The sequence below is a fragment of the Chinchilla lanigera genome, unplaced genomic scaffold, assembly GCF_000276665.1.
Source record: "Chinchilla lanigera isolate Chin_1 unplaced genomic scaffold, ChiLan1.0 scaffold00002, whole genome shotgun sequence".
In the NCBI taxonomy this organism is placed as follows: Eukaryota; Metazoa; Chordata; class Mammalia; order Rodentia; family Chinchillidae; genus Chinchilla; species Chinchilla lanigera.
Genome location: NW_004955403.1, coordinates 52,407,356 through 52,433,459, shown reverse-complemented (window position 1 = coordinate 52,433,459; position 26,104 = coordinate 52,407,356). Strand labels below are relative to the sequence as shown.

The 26,104-nt window shown below is 53.8% G+C and overlaps 1 protein-coding gene across 1 annotated transcript in view; it reads left to right on the top strand.

Moving 5' to 3' along the window:
• Xkr6 (XK, Kell blood group complex subunit-related family, member 6) overlaps positions 1–23,142 on the top strand; it is a 226,635-nt gene extending 203,493 nt beyond the window's left edge. The window contains exons 3-4 of the mRNA XM_005373810.2: positions 4,208–4,404; positions 22,178–23,142. Coding sequence (XP_005373867.2) covers positions 4,208–4,404; positions 22,178–23,142 — 1,162 coding nt within the window. The remainder of the gene's footprint in view (positions 1–4,207; positions 4,405–22,177) is intronic.
• The last annotated feature ends 2,962 nt before the right edge of the window (positions 23,143–26,104 follow it).

Genomic DNA, 26,104 nt, shown 5'->3' with positions numbered 1-26,104 from the left:
CAGAACTCATGGGTTCTGGAGTCAGGGATAAGGAGTTGCAAACAACTCCACAGCTCACAAAGGAAGGGGCAGAGGTGAGCACAGAGGGAGACGGGAGGCGTGCACCCCAGGGAACAGGGCTCGCTGCTACCAGGTGGTGGCCTCTGCTGTCCCGCCATGCTGGATACTTGCATTCCCAGAGGTGTCCACTCCTGCAACACGTCCTGGACCCCACTCCAGATCAAGGCTCAGAGATGTGAGGAGACGTCCCCACGGTAACACAGCTATGTGGCAAAGCTGTGAGGAAGCCTAGGATTCTGGGCAATCCCTGCTTCCCCACTGTCATGAGGGGAGCAGGCTGGACTCAGTCCTGAAGGCAGGGACAAATGGAGCCCCTGAGAGGTATGTGACGGGGCTTAAGGGCATGGGCCTCGGACCAGGCTGCCTCATGCAAAGCTCTGTGCAGCCACTTATGTAGCTGAGGAACTTCTCTGAGCTGAGGAACTTCTCTGAGCTGAGGAACTTCTCTGTGCTGCAGTGTGCCACCTGTGAAATGAGACTAATATTGTGCCCATCTTACAGGGTGGCTATGAGGATTAAATGCGTTAACACTCTGAAGAAGAATGAGGTGACAGAAAGGCCTGCAGCCTGCCCTTCCTGCTGCAGTTGGGTGGCCAGGGCCATGTCAGGAGGTGACTCTCCCATGGTGACACAGTCCTGCGGGGCACAGACCAGGCCCAGTTCCAACCCTCTCTACATGGACATCTGTGCACCACAGAAGTCAGTGTTCTTAGTGGGAGGCGGTGAGACAGGAGGTGACAGATGTGGAAGCAGATCCAGGAGGAGCAGGTTGATGTCTTCTCTCCTGGGTCCCTGCCTGGGGGAGGCGAGTGTTCTGGAACCCGAAAAGGAAAGGAGGACTCGGGAGTTTGGAGGCGTGGTGGCAGCCGCGTGTCACCTGCGTGGCCTGTGCCTTCCCCTCGGGACGCTGCACCCCGGGGGCGCACCGTACCTCGCTGTCCCTGCATCCGCACAGTCTGTTGAAGGGGGCGCGCGCCCTAGGTATGAGATCACCGGTGTGCCGCGTCTCTCCTGCGTCGCTTAGGGTCTGGCGCCACCGTGTGGTCGCCGGCCAGGCTATCTGTGCGGAGAGCTGGAGGACCAGTTAGAAGTAGTTGGCCGGGTGGCATCAGAGGCCATCCAGACCAACCTGATGGAGACAGACGAGATGACGGCGGGACAGGTGGAAGGAGGGGGGACCGCTCCCACCACCCCCAGCTGGTGTTTCCTGGGAAACGAGGTGGCGCATCTGGGGGCATTTGGAGAAGGAATGCCTGCGCACTTGGGGACAACAGCTTGAGTGGGCAGGAGGGACAGGAGCTTTGACTGTGCTGTTGGGGGACAAGCAATGTCAGGGAGCCAGAGACCCCGGCTCTGCCTCTGTCTCTGTGATTGAGACAGGGCTCAGCTCACTCTCTGATGCTGGGGTCCTTGGCCATAAAGCAGCAGCAGGCTGGGTCAGTGTGCAGACCTCCTTGTGCTGCGAGCCAGGGCCCACCACCTCCCAGCCCAAGAGGAGAGCACGGGGAGAGCGGGGAGCTGACCCTCACTTAGCTCTCGCTCCAGGGAGAGGCTGTGTGCTCAGGTAACCAGGAGGCTGACACGAAGTTGGACAAGATGATCACCATGGGATCCTGATGTGCTCTGCGTCTGGCACCTGTTTGCTGGTGGGCTTTGAGACGGCTCTGGCTTTGCCCCTCCTGTGCCCTGGGAGGCGGTCCCAGAAGAGAGAAATCGGCTTCTCCTGCAACTCTTCCAGTCCCATTAGCATGTGCTGGGCTGCTCCTTTTCCTCTGCCCTGGCGTTGGTGGGCGGAGAGGCTGGGCCCTGGGGAGGATGGAGGGTGGAGGGGCAGGGAAGTGCCCCTTTTGCCCTGGGAAGGGCACACTTCAGTGAACTTGAGTGTTGGCATCACCTCAGGAGCTGGATAGCCAGGCTCAGTTCTGCCACACAATCGCTCCTTCAGCAGCTGGCCACTTGTGTGGGTAGGACAGACAGTCTGAGGTCTGAGTGGACCTCTTTGTGGCCTGGGCCCTGGTGGAGTCTATGCCCAGATACACAGGCAGAGCTGAGTTTTGGATCAGGGGCCACTTCTGATTGGTGAGTCCCACAGTACATGGCCATACTGGATGCCTTTTTCTCTTCCTCCTTTGATTCCCTCCTACTTCTCTCTCTTCCTGATTTTTTTTTCTCTCTCTTCCTCTTCCCTGTCTTGGTCTGTTCATCTCCAACCCTTCCCCTCCCTGGTGACCCACAGTTCTACCGATGGGACGGGGCGCAGCAGCTTCCCTCCCTCCCTGAGCATCTCCCCTGGATACTTGCTGTTGTGGATTCCCAGGCAGGGCCCCAGGAAGAGGCAGCAACTCGTGCGAAGCTGGCAGGGGCAGCAAGCGACAGAAGCTGAAACAACCAAAATCCAGTGCTTGGCTTCACCTCAGAGCTTCAGCCTCCCCACTGGCTAAACGTTGCTAAGTAGACCTGGCCCTCACGGCATCCGAGGACGCCATGAACTGGCAGACCTGCGGCGCCTGGCCGGGCGGACACCCTTTACCCTTGCCCCATCATCTCCCCGACAGAGTTGCCTCTTTCTTTGGCCCTTGCTTCACTTCTCAGTGGGGGTGTCTGTCCACCTTGAGGTGTATCCCAGGTGGGTCCCTTCAGGACAGTCACCCAGACCTCCGCCAAAGGCCCTCAGAAACCCAGACAGAATTCCGTGGCCCTGTTCTCCAGATGTTGAAGGGGGACCTGGTGCTAGCACGTTTGTGGCAGGTCATGAGCAGCAGGAAAGACAGGCGAGAAGCGGTGTCAAAAGAAGCGGGGCGAGGCCAGCAAGGGCAAGGCGGGGCCATGAGACCTGTGGGCTATTCTGAGTCCAGTGGAAAGCTGTGGCAGGCCAGCAGAGGGAGCGGCACCGTCACACTCTGGATCTGCAAGGAGCACTTTGGCTGCAGGTGAAGAGGTTGTTAGGTGGCAGAGTGCACAGTGCAAGCTGATGAGGAGGCTTCTGTGTCAGTGCTGGCCGGGGGCGGGCAGGGGGGACAGACAGGGCCATCCATAGCCCCAAGTGGGCACTTGGAAATGCTTGAAGACAGCAGGACCTCGATGGAGTGTCACTCGCGCACTGCATCTTTAAGATTTAGGCTGGGCGTTTCAGAAGGCTTAGTAATGTATGTCAGCTTCGCCCACTGGCCTGGCACCTGCGCTGAGGCTCCCATTCTTGATCTGACTGGGTTCACAAAGCCAGGACTTTCTGGCTCTTGGCTGGTTTTACCTGGGACCGTAAGTCCCCCTCTTGCCTGAGGTTGATGACATAACTGCAGCGTGAGTGCCCGCAATACACATCTTCTGGCTAATCAATTGCCCACCACTCTAGAGGCACTGTGACGAAAGAGGAGGGACAGGGGCACAGGGCTGGGACAGCTGGCTCAAGGTACCAGTTTGCAGAGTTGACCTGGAGCCTGCTGTCCACCGGTGCCTGAATCCTTTGCCCCTTGGTCCTCCCACAGAGCCTGGGTGTCATCCTGAGGGTAGGATTTGTGGATGCAAGACTGCCCAGGGATGCAGGTCCCTTGTGGTCTCTGGGCCTCCCCGGTGTAGAGGGGGACGCACAAGCCTCAGTGGACAGTGGCCTGGGGCTAATTCCTACATGCTCTGCCATCCACGCCAGCCTGAGCAGGTGAGGTGACTGCTCAGAGCCCCAGCTGTCCCTCTACCATCAGTGAGAATTATGCCCATCTGCGCCTCACCTGGGTGTGGCCAGCCCAGAAGTGGTACTCAGGAATGTCAATTACCTTCCTCTCCAGGGTGCCTAGAGGGGGTCACCCTGCCAGAATGCCCCCCAACCCTGAACCTGGAGAAGCCCTCATGCCTGCTGACCTCGCCTGAGATGCTTAACTGGTGGTCGGCCCTGAGATAGCACGGCTCGCTCATTACCCAGATGAGCCGATGGAGGCCAGGAGGGGCAGGATTCCCGACCCCTGGGCCTGAGCTCCGCATCCTTAGGCCAGAAGAACCCCAGACTCTCAGCCAGGCCTCTGGGAACTCCTTCCTGCAGCGGGTGGGAGGGGAGACCGACTCAGGCTCTTGGTTTTAGGGGACGTCTGCTGAGTCGTACTGCAGCCCCTGCGCCCACCCACGCTTCTGCGTTCTGTCTCCTGTCTCCCGGCAGGTATATCCGCACCATGTACCTGGGGATTCAGAGCCAGCGGCGGAAGGAACACCAGCGACGCTTCTACTGGGCTATGATGTACGAATATGCAGACGTCAACATGCTGCGCCTCCTGGAGACCTTCTTGGAGAGCGCCCCCCAACTGGTGCTACAGCTCTGCATAATGATCCAGAAGAACAGCGCCGAGACGCTGCCCTGTGAGTGCCGCGCCGGCTCCGCCCCGCCCCGCCCCGCCGGCCCCGCCCACCTCAGGCCCCGCCCCCTCTCTGCTTTGGCCCGCGTGGAGCTCCCTGGATGTCCAGCCCAAGGCAATGCTGATATGGCCCACACGGTGGTCCTGAGTGCCACATATTTCCCGGACCGCCCTGTGCGAGCCTGCTCAGCCTTCCCAAGCACCTTGATCCCATGGGCAGCGCGGACAGGGGCCTCCACTGCGCCCGGGGGGGGGCAGAGCCAGCCGGGTCCCAGCGGAACGCACCGCCCTATGTCTCCCAGTCGGGCGGAGGGACGCCAGAGTCTGAATCCCGTTAGGTGGCCGGTGTGGCTTTTTCAGCTGCGCTGCTCTGGCTTCTGGCTCAGACTTGTAAAACAGGCTGCAGGGGTTGTGCTCCACTTGGAGGGTGGGGGTGGCACACACCTGCCCCTGGCCCCAGGTGGCCTCCGGGCGCCTCAGGAGCCTAGCACAGTGCAGACAGCGCGGACCTCTAAGGCACTCTGCTGCAGGAGATGCTCTCCCGTGGTCAGACGCGCCGGTCGAGGCCAAGCCTCAGAACACATGCGAAGGGGATGGGAGCTCCCGCAGGGCAGAAGGCCTCGGACAAGAAGGCCAGAAATGGCGACTCCTGAGGAAGATGGGGTAGTCTGGGAAGACTTGGGATGTACGAATCCTAACATCTGAAGAGATGTCACGGGGAATAAAACCGTCGTAAAGGGCAGTGCCAGCACCAGGGGGACATCAGTTCAGGTGGGAGATATTCCATCTTGCCATGAGAAGATGGTCTCAGGAGGTAGTGAGTGCCTCATCACTAGGAGTACTCAAGCAGCAAAGTTGCTGCGGGGATTCATCATAGGAGCTGCTGCAGAGGCTCCCACCGGAGCGAGGAGGATCTGGCAGCTGAGGCAGCTGGGGAGGGGCGTAAGCCCTTCTTGTCCCTGCTCCTCCCAGCCAGGGGGTCTCCTGGGCTGTCACTCCAGGGCAGTCCTCATACAGTGTCTGCTGCGGCTGGTGATGCTTTCTCTGTAGGTCTGAGTTCGGTGCCGGGTGTACCCCGTGAGATCTGTGGTAGTGGGCTTTGTGATGACTCCGCCCACCCTACACTGCATATGCTGTAGATGGGTAGAAAGATCACTGATGCCATCCTGACTGCTTTACCAGTCAGGTTTTCCATTCATCTTGCCCTGTGCCAACCTCTCCTCCCACCTTGCCATCTCTACACCCTCTGGTTCTCACCAATCATGCAATATTCAGCCTGCAAGATGTAGTTGTGCGCAGTCTCCCCACAAATACAGACTCTGGTGGAATAATGATATTATGATAGAGTCATCTGGACATTTTTGCAGGGTCCTTCTTGAATCTGCTGTCTTAAAAGATTGACTAAAGATAGGAAGAGAGTGCTGGACACGCATTTCTGCTCGTGCCGAGTCCCGTGCCTGCGGAGGCTGCCCTGGTGCTCAGGGTTGGGATGGGTTTGGAATGCAGCCTGCTGTGGCAGGAAAGGCAGAGAGAATTGTGTGTGACCTTCTGCCTTGCCGTTTTTTGGACTTTACGATGCAAGGCAGGTTAATTTCCTAACTGTGCTTCCTCATTGGTAAAGTGGGAGTGATAGCAGCTTCCCGGAGGTGTTGTGAGGGTGGAGTGAGCCCCACACATGGCTCCATAGCACATTACCGGCGCCGTGTGTATGTGAGGCAGCCTGCCATGCTACAGGGATGTCCTCAGCCAGGAGCCGCAGCGTGTGTTGAGGAATAACGGGACACGGCGGGCCTGGTCCCCACCCTTGCGAACCTTTCATCCTCTGGGAGACAGCACGAAACAGTCAGCCATGGGGAGGCTTGATGCAGACATGGTGTGGGGCCGAGGCTATCAGAGGGAGGACGCCCACTGAGGCAGGGACCAAGAAAGCCTCTCTGGAGAGCTTTCACGTAGACTGACGGAACAGCAGGAAGCAGGAGGGAGCAGCAACGGGAACTAGCATGCTCAAAGGGCCGAGGCAGCAAAAGCATGGTTTGGGCCGGTATGGCAGGGCTTGGCAGTAGGCGAGCAGGGAGGAAGCAGAAGGCAGGACCCAGGGGAGGGGCCTGGTGGCCCCACAAACTGAAACTCAGGCCTTGCGCGGGGGGAGAGGTCACACAGAAAACTCTACCATTAGATCTGCACAAGGGAACTCGGCCCCCGGGTCGGGTGCTGGGGTTGTCAGGGTGTAACAGGTTGGAGCCCAGGGAAGCAGGGACGTTGAACAGGGGGTGCATCGGAGATTGTTCCGGAGAGTAAACCATGGGACAAGAAAAGCCTGAAGTGCGTACTGATGGAAGGGACGGTTTCTAGCTGGGCATTAGCAAGAATGGGCCTGGGCCTGGGCCTAGATGGAGGCTTGGCAGTTATAGCACCTTTCCTTCCCCTTGCACTTTTCTGAGGTTTCCGTGCAAACTTTGGCTGGGGTCGGCTGGGGCTCGCTATACCCTCACAGTGCTGGAGCGGCTCTGCCCTCCTCACGGGGCTCTGACCGCCACCTCCTCTTTTTCCTAGCCTGGCCCAGACGTGTTCAGAATGACTTTGCAGTCACCCACCCTTCAGGAGTTTAGGGTTTGGTGCTCTGCATTTTCGATTTTGAAACTTAGGTATTGGTTCTTTGAGAGCACAGAGGAGAAGGCAACTGTTTCTGGGGACATCGGAGAGGAGGTCACATTCAGTCTGGGTCTTGATGCGTGAGTAGGAGCTCACTTGGAGGAGGAGGCTGGGCATTGGAACCACAAGTGCCAAGGAACAGGGCCTGAGGGCCTGGAGGGTAGGTGGGGAGGAGCTGTGATCATGAGGACAGTGGGGTGTGCTGCCCGCAGGAAATGTGGGCGATGGTGGTGCTAGTGTTGGCTGTGCCAGCAACACTCATTAAACTTGGGGAGCTCAGAACCAGCTAGTTTAAGCTTATACAAGTTGATTAACCCACTGAAGCCCCATGGCTGCTCTCAGAGCAGGCAACTTTTATTATTCCCATTCTACGGATGATGTTGCTGAGGCCCAAAGAGGTTGCACACCATGCACAAGGCCATAGGCTTGTGAGGGGAGACTGAGGCCTTTACCCCAAGCCTGTGCTATAAGCCAGGGCAGCTGTGGCTGAGTCTTGAAGAGATAGACTTTCAAGGATTCTGTGGGAGCAAGTCCCTGATGCAAGCGGGGAGGAGGGACTGCCATGCACCATGGCCCAGCTGGGGACCAGCTCACACCCATCTGCACTGGCGTGTGGGTGGGTGTGAGCGTCAGGTGCCCTGTCATCACAATGGCTGGGTCAGAGATGATGCTACTGCCCCTTGCCCGATGCATGTCTGCTGTGGCCTGGTGGTTTGAAAATGTTCTCAGTGTGGGAGCTTCCTGCCTGAGCTACCTCTGCAAGGTGCTTCTGGACAGAGCTGAACGGGAGACAGCCAAGGAACGGGCCTGAGACTTAGGACGCTCTTAGCTCCCCAGAACTCTGCTAGTGACACTCAAGTTATGTCCTTTTGCCAAGCCATTCCTTGGGAATCATTTCCACTCCAAGTTCAGATACAGACATCAGGGCCACCCGCCCTAGGGAAATCCCTAAGGACCCACCATCATTCTGGCCTTGGAAACTGGGAAGACTGAGACTCCTGAGCGGTAAAAGGAGGCCAGCCTCTCTGAAGGCTGCCTGTCCTCCTGATGCCGTGTACATAAAATCTCAGCCTTTGTGCTGGAAGCTGGGACTCAGCCACTATGTAGTTTACCACTTTTATTTTACAGGTGAGGAAGTTAAAGCCCAAGGGAGACCAAGAGACTTGTCCATCACTCAGCAAATTAGCGAGAGGTTTGGTTGTGAATCCCAGTGCCCGCATATCCAATATGGCGCACGTTCCAAGGGTCTTCTTAGGTTTCTCTGTCTCAGAGAAGCCAGAGGAAACCTCAGGTGTCCTCAGAGACCGACTAACTGCAGGGGCCCCTCAACCCTCAGCCAGGAGCATGACAGGAGGTCCCAAGATGGAAGTGGAGATTGGGCGGGGACTGGAACTTGAAGGTAGAGAGATGGGGTACAAAGCTGGTGGGGTGCAGAGCAGCCCTGCTTAGGGAGACATATCAAGGATGTGCTTTCTCCTGGAGGCTGCGCTTCTCTCAGAAGTGAGCAGAGCAGACTGTGACTTGTTCTCCTAAGTGACACTCTGTCACACAACACTTTACAGGAGTTCTGGGACCCTGTGAGTGGGGAGATGTCATCAATAGAGGCCATCTATCCCACTGGAAAGAGGACACCCTAACAAGGAAGGAAGTTGCCCAAAGTCACACCACGAGGAAGGCACTCACAAAGGGATCCCCTGCTCCTTGCCACCCCGGCCCGCAGTTGAGGTGGCAGTGTGACAAGAAGAAGCCATGGTCCAGATGCCATGCCTTGACACTCCCACCTAGACATTCACCACCACAGATCCTAGGGTCACACTTGCATCCATCACAAGAACATCAAGCCCTGCAACTAAGCGTGGGTTTTCCTTTACACAGACGTGTCTGAGGTACATTGAGGCACTGTTCTTTCTGGGTCTTTGGCATCAATGGCCCTAGGAGGTTCTTCTTTCTTAACTCCACTGGCAGACTCCTGGCATCGAAAGCCCTTCCAGTGGCTTGTACTGGAGTTTCACATCTGCTTTCACATCTGCGAGAGCTCTAACCAACAGCAACCAAGCGACTCGGGAAGGCGAGCGATCTTTCCCCTTTCCCTGCTTGCATTAGGCTCACAGGCCTGTGCTGTCTCCAGCTACCAGCTCCATGCGGTGCTTCTTGCCTGAGCATGAAGAGTGTCTCACAGGAAGCTTCGGCTCCCATGGCTCAGTCCCCTGACCGGGCTTCCCGTGGGAAAGGAAAGAATTCTCACTGCTGGCTGTTGGGTTCCTGCAATGCCTCCCTTCTTTCCTCTCCCCGAAAGACATGGCATCCATGTCTCTCCTCTTGGAGCATTTCTTTTCCTTAATTGCTAAATGCTCGCTGGGCCTTTCCAGTCCTGCTCATGCACACATTGGCTGACACTCTCTGTGGCTGTAACAGAATACCAGAGACTGAGTAATTGAGGAAGAATAGAAGCTTCCCAAGCTCATGGCTCTGGAGGCTGGGAAGACAAGAGCATGGCGCTGGCATCAGGTGTGGGCTCCTTGCAGAACATGACGTGGTGCAGGGCAGCCATGGGGAGACTGGGCAGTGTGTCCACTTGGGTCTGTCTTGTCCTTCTCATGAAGCCACTACTTTCATGACCTCATCTAATCACAGTCACTTCCCAGAGGCTCCACCTCCAAATACCATTAACTCACGCAGTTGAGGATCTGGTTTCCAGCACCTGAGCTTGCGGGGACTTTCAGATGGCCGCAGTCATTGCCTGGGACTCTGGTTACAGAAGGGTGAGGCTGCCACCGAAGCGGTGGTGACCTGAGTGGGGGCTGCAGATCCCGGGTCTGTGCCGCTCCCCATAGCCATGAATTTCCCACTTTGTTTGCCCATAAACAGGAAGTCAAATGTGTTACTGGAACAGCCGGTTCATGGCATCAAACAACACTGGGTAAGGAATCCCCTTGCCCGGAGCTGCAGGGAGTTTGTGCTCCCTTCTGCTCACATGGGTGGCACTGCCTGGTGAGACTACTTGGTTGCAGATGGCAGCTGGACCACCTCTGGGATGCTCTGGGCTTCAGGCTGAGGGCACACAGGTGCCCACACTCGATCCCGGCTTCCAGGCTGCCCATTGTATTCCTGCGTCGTGGCCACCAGCAGATAAATAAAGGAAAAGATGTACAAGTCCTTCTTGGTCCCCTGCTCCTGAAGTCTCTGCAGGACATGACCAGCCTCTTCGTGTTTGCCGAGATGAAGAGAGGCTCATCAGTACAGGATCTTCTTCTCAAGCCAGAACATGAACAGATGCACTTCCTCCAGTGTCTCTCCCTGACTCTGCCTTCTTTTCTCTTCTTGAGCCAGCGCCATGGCAAATCTGCTTGGTGTGAACCCACAGGTCCCCCTGGCTGGGCGACACCAACTCTTAGCGCTTCCTCTTCAAAGTCACAAAACATGCTGTTAAACAGAACCTGCTAAACTGCCTCAATCTAGCCCGAATCAAGCCTTTCAGGGAGGTTGCCCCTAACAACTGGGGACAGGGAGGATCATCATCAAACAGCAGAAAAACCCAAGCATAGAAGACTGAATTGATTTGCTTACAGTGGATACAGATAGAGTAGAGATTGGCCATGCAGTCATGTTTGTGCATGACACTGGCATAAAAGGGACATTGCTCTGGGCTTCCTGAGCCAGCAGAGGTGAGCAAGGTGGTACCCCAGGGGAAGGCTCCAGGGCAGCAAGTACAGAGGCCTGGGCAGTGACTACCAAAGAAGTGCTTATTAATCTATTATGTGCTCTAGCACAGTTGAAGGAGCTGGAGACAGATACAGTGAGAAAAAACCAAACAGAACCCCTGCCCTCGTGGTGCCTGCCTTTCTTGCAGAGAGACAGGCAGTAAGCAAAGCAAACATTTTGTCTCACATGTTGGAAAATAACAAGCCCTGAGGGGCACGATGGAGCAAGAAGAGAGGAGGGGCAGCAGAGCCTCTAGCACCCCTCAGCCAGGTGGAAGCTTTCACAGGTCACCTTGGAGCTGAGATGTACAGGTGGGAGGGAGCAGGGGTGGCCATCTGGAAGAAGGGGTTGCAGACGGAGGGAAGACAGGGGAGAGGCCTTGGGCGACGGGAGTTGCTTGAGTTAGAGGCCCAGCCACAGGCAGACAGGAGAGGTGACTCAGCACAAGTCTCTGGCACCAGGGTCCCAGAGCCAGGCAGGGAGCCCTCCACATGCCCAGCTCAGCCCTGCCCCCAGGGTCTGATGCACAGAGCTGCTCTTCAGTGAGATCTTTCTGCCCATGGTCTGTATGGGGAAGCCACCGGCTAAGGGGCACCGTGTGTATGCGAAGTCTGCCAAGCTGAGCTGGCCACTGCAAGGGGTCCTAGGCAACTCTGTTCTCATCTCCTGCAAGCCACAGCAGGAACTCCCAAGGCCTCTCTGTCCCCAGCTGGCTCTGACACTGAGGAGGAAGCAGGAAGCCTCTGCAGGGCATGACCAACAGCCCTGAAGGATCCTGGGCTCCAAGAAAAGTCCGGCTCCTGGAGAGGCTGCAGCTAACTGAGCATCTGAAGAGCTTTTCCACACTGTGGACCCCAAGGAGAGCCTGGAGTTTCCGGAAGGAGGGCTTCCTTGCTGCCACACCCTCGGAGCCCTTCTCTGTCTGTCCCTATGGTCACCTCTGGAGACTGTCACACAGGAAAAAGGCACTGCCTCCTGTTGGCCCTGAGTTCAGCTCCCTGATGGCCCCTGGCCCGGCTTTGTGCACTGCCCTCACAGAGCGCATCCCTCGGGCACGGACCCTTCCCTTCCTCCTCCCAGAAGTGGCCTCGTTTGCGAACAGCACCCAGTCACTCCACCCCAGGGGGTTGGGTGGAGGAGGTGGCACACAGGAAGCACCTCACCGGCGGTGGCCGATGTTGACTTTTGGCCCTCTTTCATGACAGGGGGCCCCTGCTTGAGTGAAGCCATTTTCCCACAGGCGTATCTCTTGTACATGCCCAGGGCCTGGGATTCCGGCTACTGGGTCTCTCTGAGCCATGTTCTTTGCTTTCTAAGTCATAAATAATCCCACCTGCTGTTGTCTGCTTCCAGAGGATGCCCAGGATGGTGGGATGCCCCACACCAGGCTTTGGGTGTGAAGATAAACAAGGCAGACAGGGGTCTCTGCCCCCTGCGGGCTCACATTTTAGTGGAAATAGGTGAAAATAAATAGATATTTGAGTAATGTCAGGTATATATTGAGTATATGTGTGTGTATATATATATATATAGAGAGAGAGAGAGAGAGAATGTATGTGTATATATTTAAAAAATAAAGAGAACATATATTTACATTTACCCTGTACATATTCTCTCTCTATATATGAGCCACATATGTATATATCCTATATATATTTAAAATATGCATATGTAGAGCATATATAGTGTATTTTATATATGCACTTATTGTATAAGCAAAGATGTGCCTACCTGCTTTATATTCATACAGAATTCGTTGCATATTCAAAGTCTGTATTTTTACCCATGGTTCACAAATAATAACTGGGGCTTGGCAGTCACTTTCCCAAGGCCACACAACCAGAGCAAGCCGGGGACACTGGCAGAGCCCATGTCCCTTCCAGGGCTTCTCTGCCCTGCCATCCATCCATCGTCACTTGTGGAAGCAACAGGGCATTGAACCAGGCTAGCTGTGTGCTCCTGAATGATAGGGGACCTGCTGGAGGGCAGATGGCTCTGCCCCACTAGCTCAGGCTGCGCCGGCCTAGGGGCTGGTGTTTGCCCCGCACATTCTCTGAGCCTTGCCTTTGTCCAGCTGCAGGAAGACTGTGTCTCCTTATCTCCGACAGCATCTCAGAAGGAGGAGGCAAGTGAAGCCAGGGCTGGAGTTCGCTTTCCTGCTGTCGGTGACCTTGAAGCTCCTTGCAGAGAGGGCTGCACCATCCTGGGCTCAGCCACGTTCCTGAGGGGTCCAGTGGTATTTCTCACTGTCCCTACTTTCCTGGCAGCCACAGGAGGAATGCATTTAAGAGCTTGTGCTTCAGGTTGGGAGGTGGGTCTTTCTTTAGGAACCCACCGCTCTTTGTCAGACCATGTCCCTGTGTCTATACCCCAAGGGCTTCTTCCAGGATATCTGCCACTTAGAAAGGTCAAATCTCCAGCTGTTCAAACAGTGGAGAATACAGAGGAGCTAGGAATTGCCTACCTCACCTGACTCAACCTCAGAGCTATTGCATTTGGGGCCAGATCTTTGGTGGTGGGGCTTTCTGTGCTGGGAAGAGTATTTAGCGATATCCCCGGACTGTACCTGCCAGAGGCCAGGGTTATTGCAGCCTGAGTTACAGGGAACCAAATGTCTTTGGACTGCACCAGATGTCTCCTGAGGGTGAGATCACCCAGTTAAGAATGATTGCTTGCTTTAGGTGGGTGGTATGGATGTTACTGGCTGACTATGGCCCCCAAGATGCTGCCTCCTAACCCCAGCACCTATAAGTATCACTGCATACAAAAAGGACTCTGCAGAAGAGATTAAGAACTTTGAGATGGGAGATTTCTCTGATTAGCCCATTGGACCTGATACAAAGGTAGGGGAGATCAGAGGGACAGGAGGTAGTGTGACAATGAAAGCAGAAAGAATGACGTTGCTACACCGTGGCTCCAAAGATGAAGAAACGTGCCATGAGGCAAGAGGGCAAGCTGCTCTAGAAGCTGGCAAAGCAAGGGCACAGTCTCACTTGCACCCCCAGGGGGCGCCCTGTCCTGCTGACCTCCAGACTCCTGCGATGACAAATTGGGTGGTTCTCAGCCAGTAAATTTGTGGTCATTTGTTACAGCAGCCACAGGCAACCGATGCCATGGGGCAGGTAGGTTTAATGAGCAATCCAGGCAATGATGCTGTAGCAGCACAGGCAGCAGGAGCGTTGCGTTTATAGCGTCCTGTGATCAGGGTGTCAACAGCAGGGCTACTGGGTTTGCACAGGAGCAGTGCTTATGAAACAGCGTCTGTGAAGCATCTGCTCAGGTAAGATTTGCTCAGTGGCTTCTCTGCAGGAACGATGGGCAATTTTTCTACTCTGGGGACTAAATGCTAGTTCCATCCAAAGGGAAGTTACAGTTAGGGGAGACCGAGACTCCGTGGAAATCGAGGCTGTAAAATGCAATGATCAGGGAGAAATGCACAAGGTACAGTGGTCAGCTCAGAGATGGTCTCCCCTGTCCCTGGGCTGAGCCTGGAGGGTGAGCAGGAGGCAGCTGAGAGGCAGGGAACATGGCTCTAGGTGAGCAAGGACAGAGGCTTGAGGTGGTGTGGTGTGCCCGGGCTCATGGTTGTGTGACTCCGTTTGTCAATCATGTGGGCATCGTGCTATACAACTGTTCCTTCAGTCCTCATGGTTCCTTTATGGGTGGTGTGCAATTATTATTAACTTTTTACAGATGAGAAGGTAGGCATGATGCCCATGTCATGTGGCAGGAAGGTGGCAGCGCTAGCTGGCTTTGGGGCACACACTCAGGAGCACTCTGCTGCCCCATCCCTTGGAGCAGGACTTTGCTGGGTCCTGGACACAGCCCAGAGCGTGGCCTGGCCACTGGTCGTGACCACCCCTGAGTTCAACATGGCGGGAAGGTACTGCCTCCTCCATGAAAGCCAGGAAACCAGTGACCACTGGTGGCCTACGCGGCCTAGGAAGCCACTTGGAGGGGCATGTTGTCACTTAGTCACTTGGGCTGCTGTAGTGGGATCAGAGTACTGGAGGAGGGCATATTTCGGGAGACTAGTTAGGAATCCATTCCAGAATCCAGGCAAGGAAGACTCCTGGGATGGAGGTGTCACTGCCTCCAAAGTTGTCCGAACACTCTGGCCTCTTAGGCGGGTCCTCAGCCCCTCAGACACGCATTTGACCTTGGCAGTGTTCAGAGACGATTGGAGCACTAACGGGTGATAAGCAGAATGGTAACAGACCTGCGTCTAACCCTGAATGCAGAGTCATTATTGTGTTGGTGAGGAAGGGAAGACTTTCCCAGTGATTTAAAAGGGAACTTGAGTTTTGGGTTCACACAGGCTGGTGTTCAAATCCCACTTTGGCAAATCCGAACCACTTGATATGAAAATGTATTTCTCCCGTAAGCCCCACTCTCCTCCTGGCAAACCAGCCTATTGCCTCTGATGGATTTATAGGAAAAATGATTGAGGTGATGTATGGCAAATGCCTCCTCTATGGCCTGGACCAACACAGCTGCTCAGTAGAGGGGAGGTTATTGCAAACTTACTAGAAAGTAGCAGATGCTATGATATGCATTGGCTCAAAGCCGAGAGAGAGGCATTTCATGGAAACCATAGTGAAGATTAATGCTCTGCAACAGAAGCTAAGCCTGGGGTGGCCAGACTCGAATTGTCTGCTCAGAGCTTTTTCTCCAGCCAGAGATTTCAGCTTGCCTGAGACACCCCAACCCTCCTTCCTGTGTTGACCCCAACCCGCTTTGCCCCCGACCTCCCCCGTCACAAAGACATGTCAGTCCTGAGGGCCACAGTTACAGATGGTGGATGCCGTCTTACCCCCGCTGGCTCTTGGGGCCAATGGAAACCTCCCTGGGGATCACACCCTCTCTGGATATAGAAATGTGAGGAAAATACGCATGTTGGTCCTTGTGAAAGACTGTGTTCAAAGAGCGTGGTTAGACCTAAAATGATTCACTGCAAGAACGTACTTTTCGCGCATGTTTAGAAAGGACACCCTTTGTTTGTTGCGTTCATATTTGCCTTAAGTAGTCTGGTTCTGACTGGGGGCAGGTGGGGCCGTGTGGTGGGTGCTGGCTGGGAAATGTACCATCAGGTTGTGAGCTAGGTTCTTCTCATTTGCAGAGAGAGCCACCTTGCTTTCCAAGAAGGGTCATTGACCCTGCCTGGTGGTAGGGCACAGCTGCTTCATCTTTATCTGGGGACATTTCCAAGAAGAGACTGTGGACTTTTTATAATGTAGGAAGATGGGGGTGTGCTGATGGATGTGGAAGAAAGATTGCTGCTAAGAGGAGCTCGATGCAGGAAAAATACAAAAAAGCCATTGGCTGAGCTGGGGCTAGAGAGAGAGGAGGCCAGGCGGGGAGGTGGACGTTCTCGTTGACATGCAGATGGGCAAGTGGCAGCTAAGTACAGGTCTTGTTTCTGGGACTGTAGGGGCCCAGCCCACTGGGGCCCAATGCCAGGTGGACGGGTAATACCAGTGTATGGTTGTGACCGCACCTAACTTTCTTCACTGCAGCTCCACTTTTGTCATCTGTGAAATGGGGGTAATAAGGTCAGAATGAAGATTGCCATGAAATGCTGAACAGCTGAGGTGGGGATGGTGGCACAGGACTGCGATCTTAGCTGCTCGAGAGGCTGAGGCAGGAGGTTTGCACATTCAAGTTCAGCCTGGGCAATTTAGTGAGACCCTGTGTCAAATAAAAATAAATAAATAAAAAGAAAAAAAGAAAAGAAAAGAAAAAAAGAGCTGGGGAGAAAGAGCTAGGCCAGAAGAGAAGAGAGGAGCTGTAGGGCTGAGAGAGGAGAGAATGGACTCTGGATCAGGCCTCCAGTCCTCTGCAAGGGGCCGTTGGGGACTGGTCGGCCGCCTCAGTGGGGGCTTGCTCTTGGGAGAGTGAAAGGAGCAATTGCTGAGGCTGGGGAAGAAACAGGTGGGACAGCATGGGGGTAGGGCGGGGCCCAGGGGACTGAGGAGCCCGCCCGGGGGTCCAGCTGTGCCCCTGTTCTAACACCCCTTCCACTTCCTCTTCTTTGAATGTTTCTCCAGCATGTGGTTTGGGGGAGGGGCAGTGGCACCGGGCGCCCTCTGGCAAGGGCGGGGGAGGACGGCTGGTGACCAGCCTAGCCTGGTCCGTCCTGGGGTTGGTGGCAGGTGCCATCTCTAGGTGCTCCCAGGGCTTGTCAGAGTGCTGCTGCCACCAGGTGATGTGATTCTCTTTCCTCCTTGGGGTCCCTGTCCACATGGGATCAAGTTACCATTTGCTGACAAGTGACACGGCTCCCTTGGGCTGCCCGGGGTGGTGGCCCTGTCCTGTTCCAGCCAGATGCCAGCCTCCCTGCCACCCCCATCCTCTCACCTCCTGCACTGCACCTCTTGTCTCCACTTCATCTTGCCCGTCCAGGTTCAAGTGGCATCCAGCCCCAGTCCCTGTCACTGGGCCGCCCCCCAGCAGGAGGCCCACTTTCACATATTTTGCTTTGTTCTCTAATGGGCAAAACACCCAATTAGAGGCCACCTTTGACTATGGCATTGAGAGCGCCAAGTTGGACCTCGCCTCATACCTGTCTCTGTTGCTCTGCTTGATGGGCCATAAGGTGTGGGCATTACATTATGGTACCCGAGACCCCGGCCCACGGGCAGAGACCTTCTCTCCAAGGCCTGCCCGGCTCAGCTGTCCCCAAAGGCTCCACCTAGCAGATTCCCAGCCCAAGCCATTGGACATAGGTCTGCTCAGCAGGAAACTGAAGCCCACTTGCACTAGGGAGAGTGAGGAGGCTCAGAGGTTGCCACCTGGAGCCTGTCACAGGCAAACACCAGCACTGAGGCATGTCCACTCTGATCTTGGCAATGCACAGCGGCCACAGCGGAAGTGGGAGGGGGTCCTGCAGGCTCAGATCCTGCTCGGGAGAAGCTCTGACTTTGGGTTTCATCTCAGGCAAGGCAGAGCACGGCCTGTCCTGTGAGCCACTGCTGAGAGAAGGCTGTGGATCCCCTGAGATAGAGGGTTCACTGCAAGCCTTAGAAGATGAGTCACTGTTCAGTGGAAAGGCGGCTGTACCTAATGCTGTTGGAGGAGCCTCTTTCTTTGTGGCATGAACATTACTCTCCTGAGGAAGGTGGAGTAGAACTCAAATTTGGTTTTTGCCCGACAGTTGAGGCCCTCTTGCAGATTCTACCCTTCCTGTGCCGCTGCAAGGTGCACCTCCTTTGCACCTTTCTTTTCTCGCCCCTCCGAGACCTGAGTCTGGGGCCTGTGAGGTTGCTTTCAAGGCCACCGGAGTGGAACTGTGATTTTAAATCCTCGTTCCGTCTCTTAGTAGATGTATATTTTTGGAAAGAGATTCTTAAATGTCTTTAATGACTAAATGAGATTACAGCTGGGCATGGCAGCACATGCCTGTGATCCTCTGTGGTACTCTGGGAGGCTGAGGCAGGAGGATTGAAAGTTTGAGTCCAGCCTGGGCAGTTTAGTAACTTAGGGAGTCCCTGTCTGAAAACAAAAAATTAAAAAAGGTTTTGGCATGTAGCTCAGTGTGAACGCCCGGGGTTCAATCTTCAGTGTTAAGAGAGAAAGAGGTAGAGAGAGAGAGAGAGAGAGAGAGAGAGAGAGAGAGAGAGAGAGAGAGAGAGAACGAATGATGTTTGTGTCATAAAGCCACCCCCACAAAGTGCCCCAGACTGGGCATTTCCAAAACAGCCCTCTATTTCCTCAGCGCTCTGGAGGCTGGAGATCTAAGACAGGTGTCAGCAGGGCTGGTGCTCCGTGAGGTATCTCTCCCTGGCTGGCAGATGCCAACTTCGCTGTGTCCTCTTGTGTCTCCCTCCATGCTCATGTGCCCCTGGTGTCCCTTGTGCCCAAACATCCTCTTCTTATGCGGACACTGGTCAGATTGGAGTAGGCTGGCGCATGGCCTCGTGTGGCCTTGACGAGCTCTCCAAAGACCCTCTCTCCAAGGACAGCCCCCTTCCGAGGTGCTTCCTCAGAGTTAGGGCCTCGCCACAGGAATCTGGGCTACCATTGAGCCCACAAGTAGTGCATCTTCCACAGGGCTGGGCTTCCAAACCAGACAGTGGGTGTGGGTTCTGAGGGAGGGGCGCTGACTCAGGGGTCCCAGCTCACGGCTGTCTTAGTCCTGGCTTCTCCCCTGCCCCTGCTGAATCCCTACAATTAGCTGGCCACCTCTGCCCCACTGTCTGCTGGCAGCCCTCCTTCTCAGAGCTGTCCTAAGGGCGAGATATTCAGAGCGGCTGAGCCACAGACACACGGTCTCACCAAACACCATGTGGCCGATGTTGCAGATGCGTCCAGACATGTTCTTTGCAGGTGGGCTGAAAACAGGTCTACCTGATACCTTCAGTATTGGTTCTGGAGCCGCTGAGAGGACAAAGGTCACTCTCTGGTGGGCATCCAGTGTGTCCTGGAGTGGGCCTGGGCTCTCAGGGCTCCCCTCTGCGGTGGACTCGGCTCTCCAGTAGCACCGACTTTGATTCGTAGAATGAGGCCAGAGCCTTGGAAGGAATGAGGAGCTTGTTGGGAGGTGGTGAGTTAGAAAGCAGCCGGGGTGAGGGCCTGGGCCACTGCCAGGAAAGCCCCTTCCTGCATGATCGTCCCTGTCCCTGCTGCCCACAGAAAGAGGAGCAGGCCCGTGTGGGTACCAGACCCCCTGCACATGCCCCACCCTGCTTGCCCAGACCCCCGAGCCTCTATGCCCTGTGGATGGGCAGGTGGAAGTCGCAGTGTGGGAGCAACTCCTGGGTAATGCTGAGCACGGTGCCTAACTTCACCAAGTCAGGAACAGAGGCGGCAGAGAGGTGAGACCCCTGTGGCCAGCACAGTCCATGTGTCAGCAGTTCAGTCTTTTGTGTAACTGGTCCCTGAGCCCTCCTTGGAACTTAGCAGTGATGTCTTAGAACATTCAGGGAACATCTGTGTCAGCCCTTACAGAGAAAATCCGGAAGTCCCAACCGAGAGCCACGGTGGTATGTGGTTAGCCGAGACGGAGGGTGCAGCAACCTTCATGAAAGGCAAGGCAAGAGCAGAGCCTCAGGCCTCAAAATCACAGTGACAGATGGGACATGGTGTTGGTGACCAGAGATGGGACACGAAGAGTCCAGAAACTGTTTGACTCTGCTAGTGATGACGGTTACGCATTTACTTCCTATTCACTCACCTTTGAAAGGAGTGGCACCGAGCAGTGGAGTTGAAACAGTGGAAGCTGGGGCTGTCCTCTGGCCCCCAAGTCTACTCCAAAGCACCCTCAAAATCAGGCCAAATTGAGCTGGGCGTGGTGGTACAGGCCTGTAATGTCAGCTTTTGGGAGGCTGAAGCAGGAAGATCATGAGTTGTAGGCCAGCCTGGGCTACTTAGTTCAAGGTCAATCTAAACTATGTAGCAAGACTGTCATGAAAGAAAGGAGAGAGAGAGACAGAGAGAGAGAGAGAGAGAGAGAGAGAGAGAGAGAGGGAGGGAGGGAGGGAGGGAGGGAAGGAGGGAGGAAGGAAGGAAGGAAGGAAGGAAAGAAGGAAGGAGAGTTCAGCTGGAGCCACAAGGCTGCTTGAAAGGAGCTTCCCGGCTGTGCGTAGGATTGGGAATAAACTTGGTGCAGATCACCTGGCTGGGACTGCCCATGTCCCCTTCTCTCCAGAAAGCCACACCTCAAATCTGGTTGCTCCTAAGAGAACCTGTTCCTCTCCCGCCCCAACCTAACAGCTCAAACACAGTTGGGCTCTATAAGCTCAGCCCAGGGACCACTCAGTCCTCTGAGTTGCAGATGTGTCACCCCCAAGCCTGTCCCTGGGTAGCAGGAGCAAGGAGGGCCCTGAAAGTGTCTCACTCAGAACACTCCCGAGAAGCTTGAAGAAAATCACCATAGCTGCTCGTGAGGTGTTCTCCAGATTGGTTTCCATGGCAAAGTAGGGATTGAGTCTCCTCTCTACTGTTTGTTTTACATCTCTGTTGTTACTACAAAAGCAGCACATGCTTGTTCATTGTAGCAGTTGGCTGTCCAGGTGTTTCCTATGCTTGTGCCAGCATACTGGGTTTGCCACGGCACCATATTGTTCTGCAAGCTGAGTCCCTGGGCATCAACTTGAGATGAGGCAAGGAAGGGTGCTGGAGAGATGGGTAGGAGAGCGTAAATGCTGAGACCATCAAGTGGGAGGACTTTGGTTCTGCCTTGGGGTTTGGATCACTGTGGGGAGGTGGGCAGGGACCTAGGAAAAGAAAAGGGGGACAGGAAGGGGTGGAGCTGCTCAGTTAGTCCCTGGATGAATGGGGCTGCATTTTGGTGTAAGAGAAAAAAATCTAATGGGTAATTTTGATTTCAGCATTGAAGAATGTCCTAGGGAAATGGTCCTCTGGGACAACAGAAAATTTGGAAGGAGATGATTGCCAGTGAGATGACATTGAGGCGTCTAGTTGCACTTAGCTTTGAAGTTTTAGGCAAAAAGGATCCACAGAAGAGGTGCCAGGTGGACTGAGTGGAGCTGCGCCTGAGGTGCCGAGGGTGCTGGGCACGCTTGTTTGAGAGGAGGTGGCGTGGCCCATGGGCGGACTCGGAGAGAGTCCAGTAACTACTGATGGTGTCCTGTTTGATTTAGTTATAAGTGTCAGGTAGGCAGAGTTAGAAATAAAATTGCTCAACAGCAATTTGATCACTTAGGGTCAGATACTTTTGGACTGTGTGCACTGGGGGAAACGGAAGGCAGAGGCCTGGGGCACCTCACCAAGCTGGTGAGGGGAACAGGTGCCTCCAAAGAGCTGAACTGGGAGGGAAACCAGAGGGGGCAACTGCACCCGTCAAGGCCCAAGAGAAACTTGAGTAAGAGTTGGGTGGATAAAGCAGTGAGGATGTGCAGAGATCAACAGAAACCAGAGGGACAGAGGTGGCCAGACGAGCGGGTGGGATATCCCGGGGCGGCCTTACATGAAATAGGAGAGCATCAAAGTGAGCAAGGCTCCGGAAAGGGCTTCTTGGGCCCTGGAGTGAGCCGAGGGCAGGGAAGAGGAGCAGCTCCAGCACTCCAAAGAGTGGACCAGGGAGTTCACCGCTGGTCTTCACAATTGCAGTCCCTTCTCTGGGCTTCTCTAAGGGCATGGGCCGCTAGTGACAGGGAGGCCACTTGTCACATGCAACAGGGATCCCTTAAGATAGGACTTCTATGGGTAGATGTGCCAAGATGTGCCAAGTGCACCAGCCTTTACCCCTGAGCCACTAAGAGGCTCCTGAAATTCTAGGCAGAGCCACAGAAGCAAACCAAGCCATGCAAAGTCTTCAGCATAGGAAGCGGCCTGACTTTGTCTCTTTCTCCCTCTTCCTTTAGATCAAGGTGTGTGTGGGCGTCTCCTTGGCCGGCAGCCCTGCTGTACCCCGTGGTTGATGTCCAAGGTTTTGACTGTGTGGGTTTGTGTCTTTCTGGCAGGTGTCTCCTCTGTGACTTCCCTGATGTCCCTGGCTTGGGTGCTAGCCTCCTATCACAAGCTGCTGCGGGACTCCAGGGACGACAAGAAGAGCATGAGCTACAGAGGGGCCCTCATCCAGCTCTTCTGGCGCCTCTTCACCATCTCATCCCGAGTTATCTCTTTTGCCCTCTTTGCTTCCATCTTCCAGCTCTACTTCGGGATCTTCGTGGTGGTGCACTGGTGCGCCATGGCCTTCTGGGTCATCCATGGCGGGACAGACTTCTGCATGTCCAAGTGGGAGGAGATCCTCTTCAACATGGTGGTAGGGATTGTGTACATTTTCTGCTGGTTTAACGTCAAGGAAGGGCGGACTCGATATCGAATGTTTGCATATTATACGATAGTCCTGACCGAGAATGCTGCCTTGACGTTCCTTTGGTATTTTTACAGAGACCCGGAGACCACTGACTCCTATGCGGTGCCAGCACTGTGTTGTGTCTTTGTGAGCTTTGTGGCTGGGATCGCACTGATGCTCTTATACTATGGCGTGCTGCATCCCATGGGGCCTCGGGTTAAGGTCCTTGCCAGCTCCTGTTGTGCCGAGCTGCTCTGGGGCATCCCTTTGCCTCCCGATGTTGAGCCCATGGCACCACAAGCCCCTGGGTACCGGGCGGCCCAGGTTACGCCCACCAGAGCCGTGACGGAACAACAGGAGGATCTCACGGCTGACACTTGCTTGCCCGTTTTCCAAGTGAGACCCATGGAGCCCACTACCCCGTCGGGGCGTCCTTACCCCCCAGAAGGGCCCCTCATTAAGATTGACATGCCAAGAAAGAGGTACCCAGCTTGGGATGCTCATTTTGTGGACAGGAGGCTGAGAAGGACTATTAACATCTTGCAGTATGTCACCCCCACGGCAGTAGGCATTCGCTATCGAGATGGGCCGCTCCTGTACGAGTTGTTGCAGTACGAGTCTTCACTCTAAGAACATCTTGACCCAAGTTGAGAAGGGGACCTTAAGTTTGGTTTGCGGTCAATGCCGCTTGCAAGAAATATAACCCTCCCTTCCCCCAGTACACAGAACCACCACACTACCACCACCAACACCACCACCAACATCACCACCAACACCACCACTACAAAAAAATCGATAAGTCACATCCCCTTCAGATAAGCTTTCTTTCCAGTCGCTGTATGTATACAAAGATATTCTCTATGTTTTGTAAGTAAAAACAAAAAGAAAACCTTTCTTTTGTTTTTTACACATAAGAAACAGTATTAAAAAATCCCACACATGGTTCATAGGGTGGAGAAGGAGGAGTTGTCTCCACTCCAAAATCAAAAATAAGTTTTATACCTTACACCAAGTGTAGATCATTTATGGGATTGGTGCTGATTGAAAGAACAAAACAAAACAAAACAAACAAACACAAATGAACAAACAAAAAAACCTTCAACTGCCTTATGCCCTTAGGTGCTGAGTTTCATTAAGTACTGTCACGTTTTCTCATGCAAAACTCTCTGGTGATTTTTGCACCAGGAGAGGGAAAATTAAGTAATCAAATGAAACAAATCTACAAATGAAAATAAAACACAACCAACAAATACAATACAAAGCAATCATTCTTCCTATCTGATTATTTGTATTGAAGAAAACAAATTTACCAAAAGCAAAGGCATAAACCCCCGCTCTCCAGTCAGTTTCTCTCCCTCCTCTCCTGTCCCTGTCCCCACTTCTCAGAGCCTTCGAGGAGCCAGAGGGCCATTTGGCTCTCAAATGGCTGCAAAGGCTACTGGAAGGCTGTCCACGGGCCATCTTAGTGCTCACCTTGCAAGAATTGCATTTGTTTCTCGATGAATAGCAAAACAGATCAAAACAAAAAGCCACCCTAGTAATTCGGTAAGGTCAAGAAATTCTACAGCCAATCAAAGGAGATTTCCATATCTGCCATCAAAGAGAATCAGTAATAATAAAACTCAGCATAGTAGCAAAAAGAACATCAATTTAAAGGCACAATACTTAATCGGTGACCGGCAACAATGATCTCTTCCATCATTTTAAGGCTGACAACGGTCGTGCATTTATCACATATGCTGGTGTGTAAGGCCTCTTATTTCCATTTGGTGGGAAGCCTTAAACTGATCTGGAAAGAATTATTCATTTTTCATTTGTGCTTTTTTTTAAGAAAAAAAAATATAACACAAAGAGGAAAACTAGAATATATATATATATATCTATATATATAAAAAGTCAAATTGTAATAACTGACCCATTTCAAAGACTGTTTGGTGCTTCTGTCATTGTGGTTGGCTGAAGGTCATTCAGCTCACCTGGTGCATCTGGGTTGAGTGGGAAATTTGTGTGTGCCGTGTGTATGTGTGTGTGCGTGCGTGTGTGTGCCACGGTGCACATATACATATGTGTGTCCCCGCTGCAAGGTCTTGCCAGAAATACACAAAATTTCTAGGAGGCAGGCGCTGTCGTGGCTTGGTGGAGGGCCAGTGCCAGGGGCCAGGTGGGGTGGGGGTTTCGAGGTGCCTGCATGAGGCCCCTCCCCAGAGAACGGGTGTCCACCAGCAGCAGACGCAGGTCTGCAAGGCCACGTAGCTCGGGTGAGGATTTGATTCTGCTATTGATTTTCTCACTGTACCAAGTTGAATATCTGGAGGTGTTGCACGTGTGTTCAACCATTTGTAAGCTTTGTATTCTTTGGAGTATTGTTCCTTTCAGGACTATTTCTGTTCTGGGACATCATCACAATATCATTGTATCTCTACTTGGGCACAAAAAAAAAAAAAAAAAAAAGGAAAAGAAGAAAACAAAAAAAGAAAAATATCTCCACAAAAGAAGATATATATATATATAAATATAAGTATATATATACACACACAATATTTTTAAGTAAATACTGTTAGTCTTTGTTGTGTGTAGTTGCAATTTTTTAAAAGAAAATTCCAGATATAACCGTTTAGGGTGCAAGACCTCACATTGAACTATTCTGGAAAAGATGTTCAACTGAGGAATTTTTTTTTATGTTTGTGGAGCTGTTTTTTCAAAAGTTATTATTCAAAGAGGCTTTTCCTTCTCACCCCTTTCATTGTTTATCCAAATCTTTTCTTTTTTTAAAAAAAAAATCAGTTGTAAAACCAAATGTTCCTTCCCTTTGCTCTGCTTTCCTTGCTCACCTGAATTAGCACAAATCTTTGCAGTGCATCCTTGCCCCCTTTCTGACAGCATTCCCTGGGGTCCTCTTGGCCCCCTCCCTAGGAAGCAGGATGGAACAGAGCACACCTGGGGCTGTGGTGAAGGCCAGCTGGGCTGCCCAGGTGCAGCCAGGGGACAGGTCAGCCGGTCACACCCAGCTTCCCGCCAGCCAAGGTGCTTTCTACCTGGTGTCCTCTGGTTACAGTGCTGCCGGCTGAGGACCCTGCCTGCAAGCTCCTCTGTGTACTCTGCTGAGGCTGGGAAAGGTGAGGCCATGTGACAGGCCACTGCCTTAGGCTGGCTGAGATCTCAGCTCCTGTCTGCCCGGGTCTGGGGCTCCCTTAAAGCCCTTGAAGCTGTCCCAAATGCATCCCCTCGGGACCTCTGCTTTCTCGTCTATGCTTGGGTGTATTTCCTTCTCATTTGCACCCCATCAGAGGCGTTCATTTGCCACCTCTCTCACTACTCCACATGTAGTGCACATGTGTGTGTGCACGTGCACATGCATGTTCATGTTTACAGGAAACCTAGAAAGAGAACTGCAGGTGTTGACCTCAAGCACCAAAAGCGGGATGGCTTCCAGCTCAGGGAGGCGGTAGCCACGGTGACAAAGGAGAAGGCCGCAGGACAGCTCAGGAGTCCCTGAGCTCAGCCTCTGTTGGAGATGGCTCTGGGAGCCCTGGGCCGAGGAACATTTCTCCCGCCTCCCCTGCTCTGTGGCATCGGTACCTCTCCTCATGGT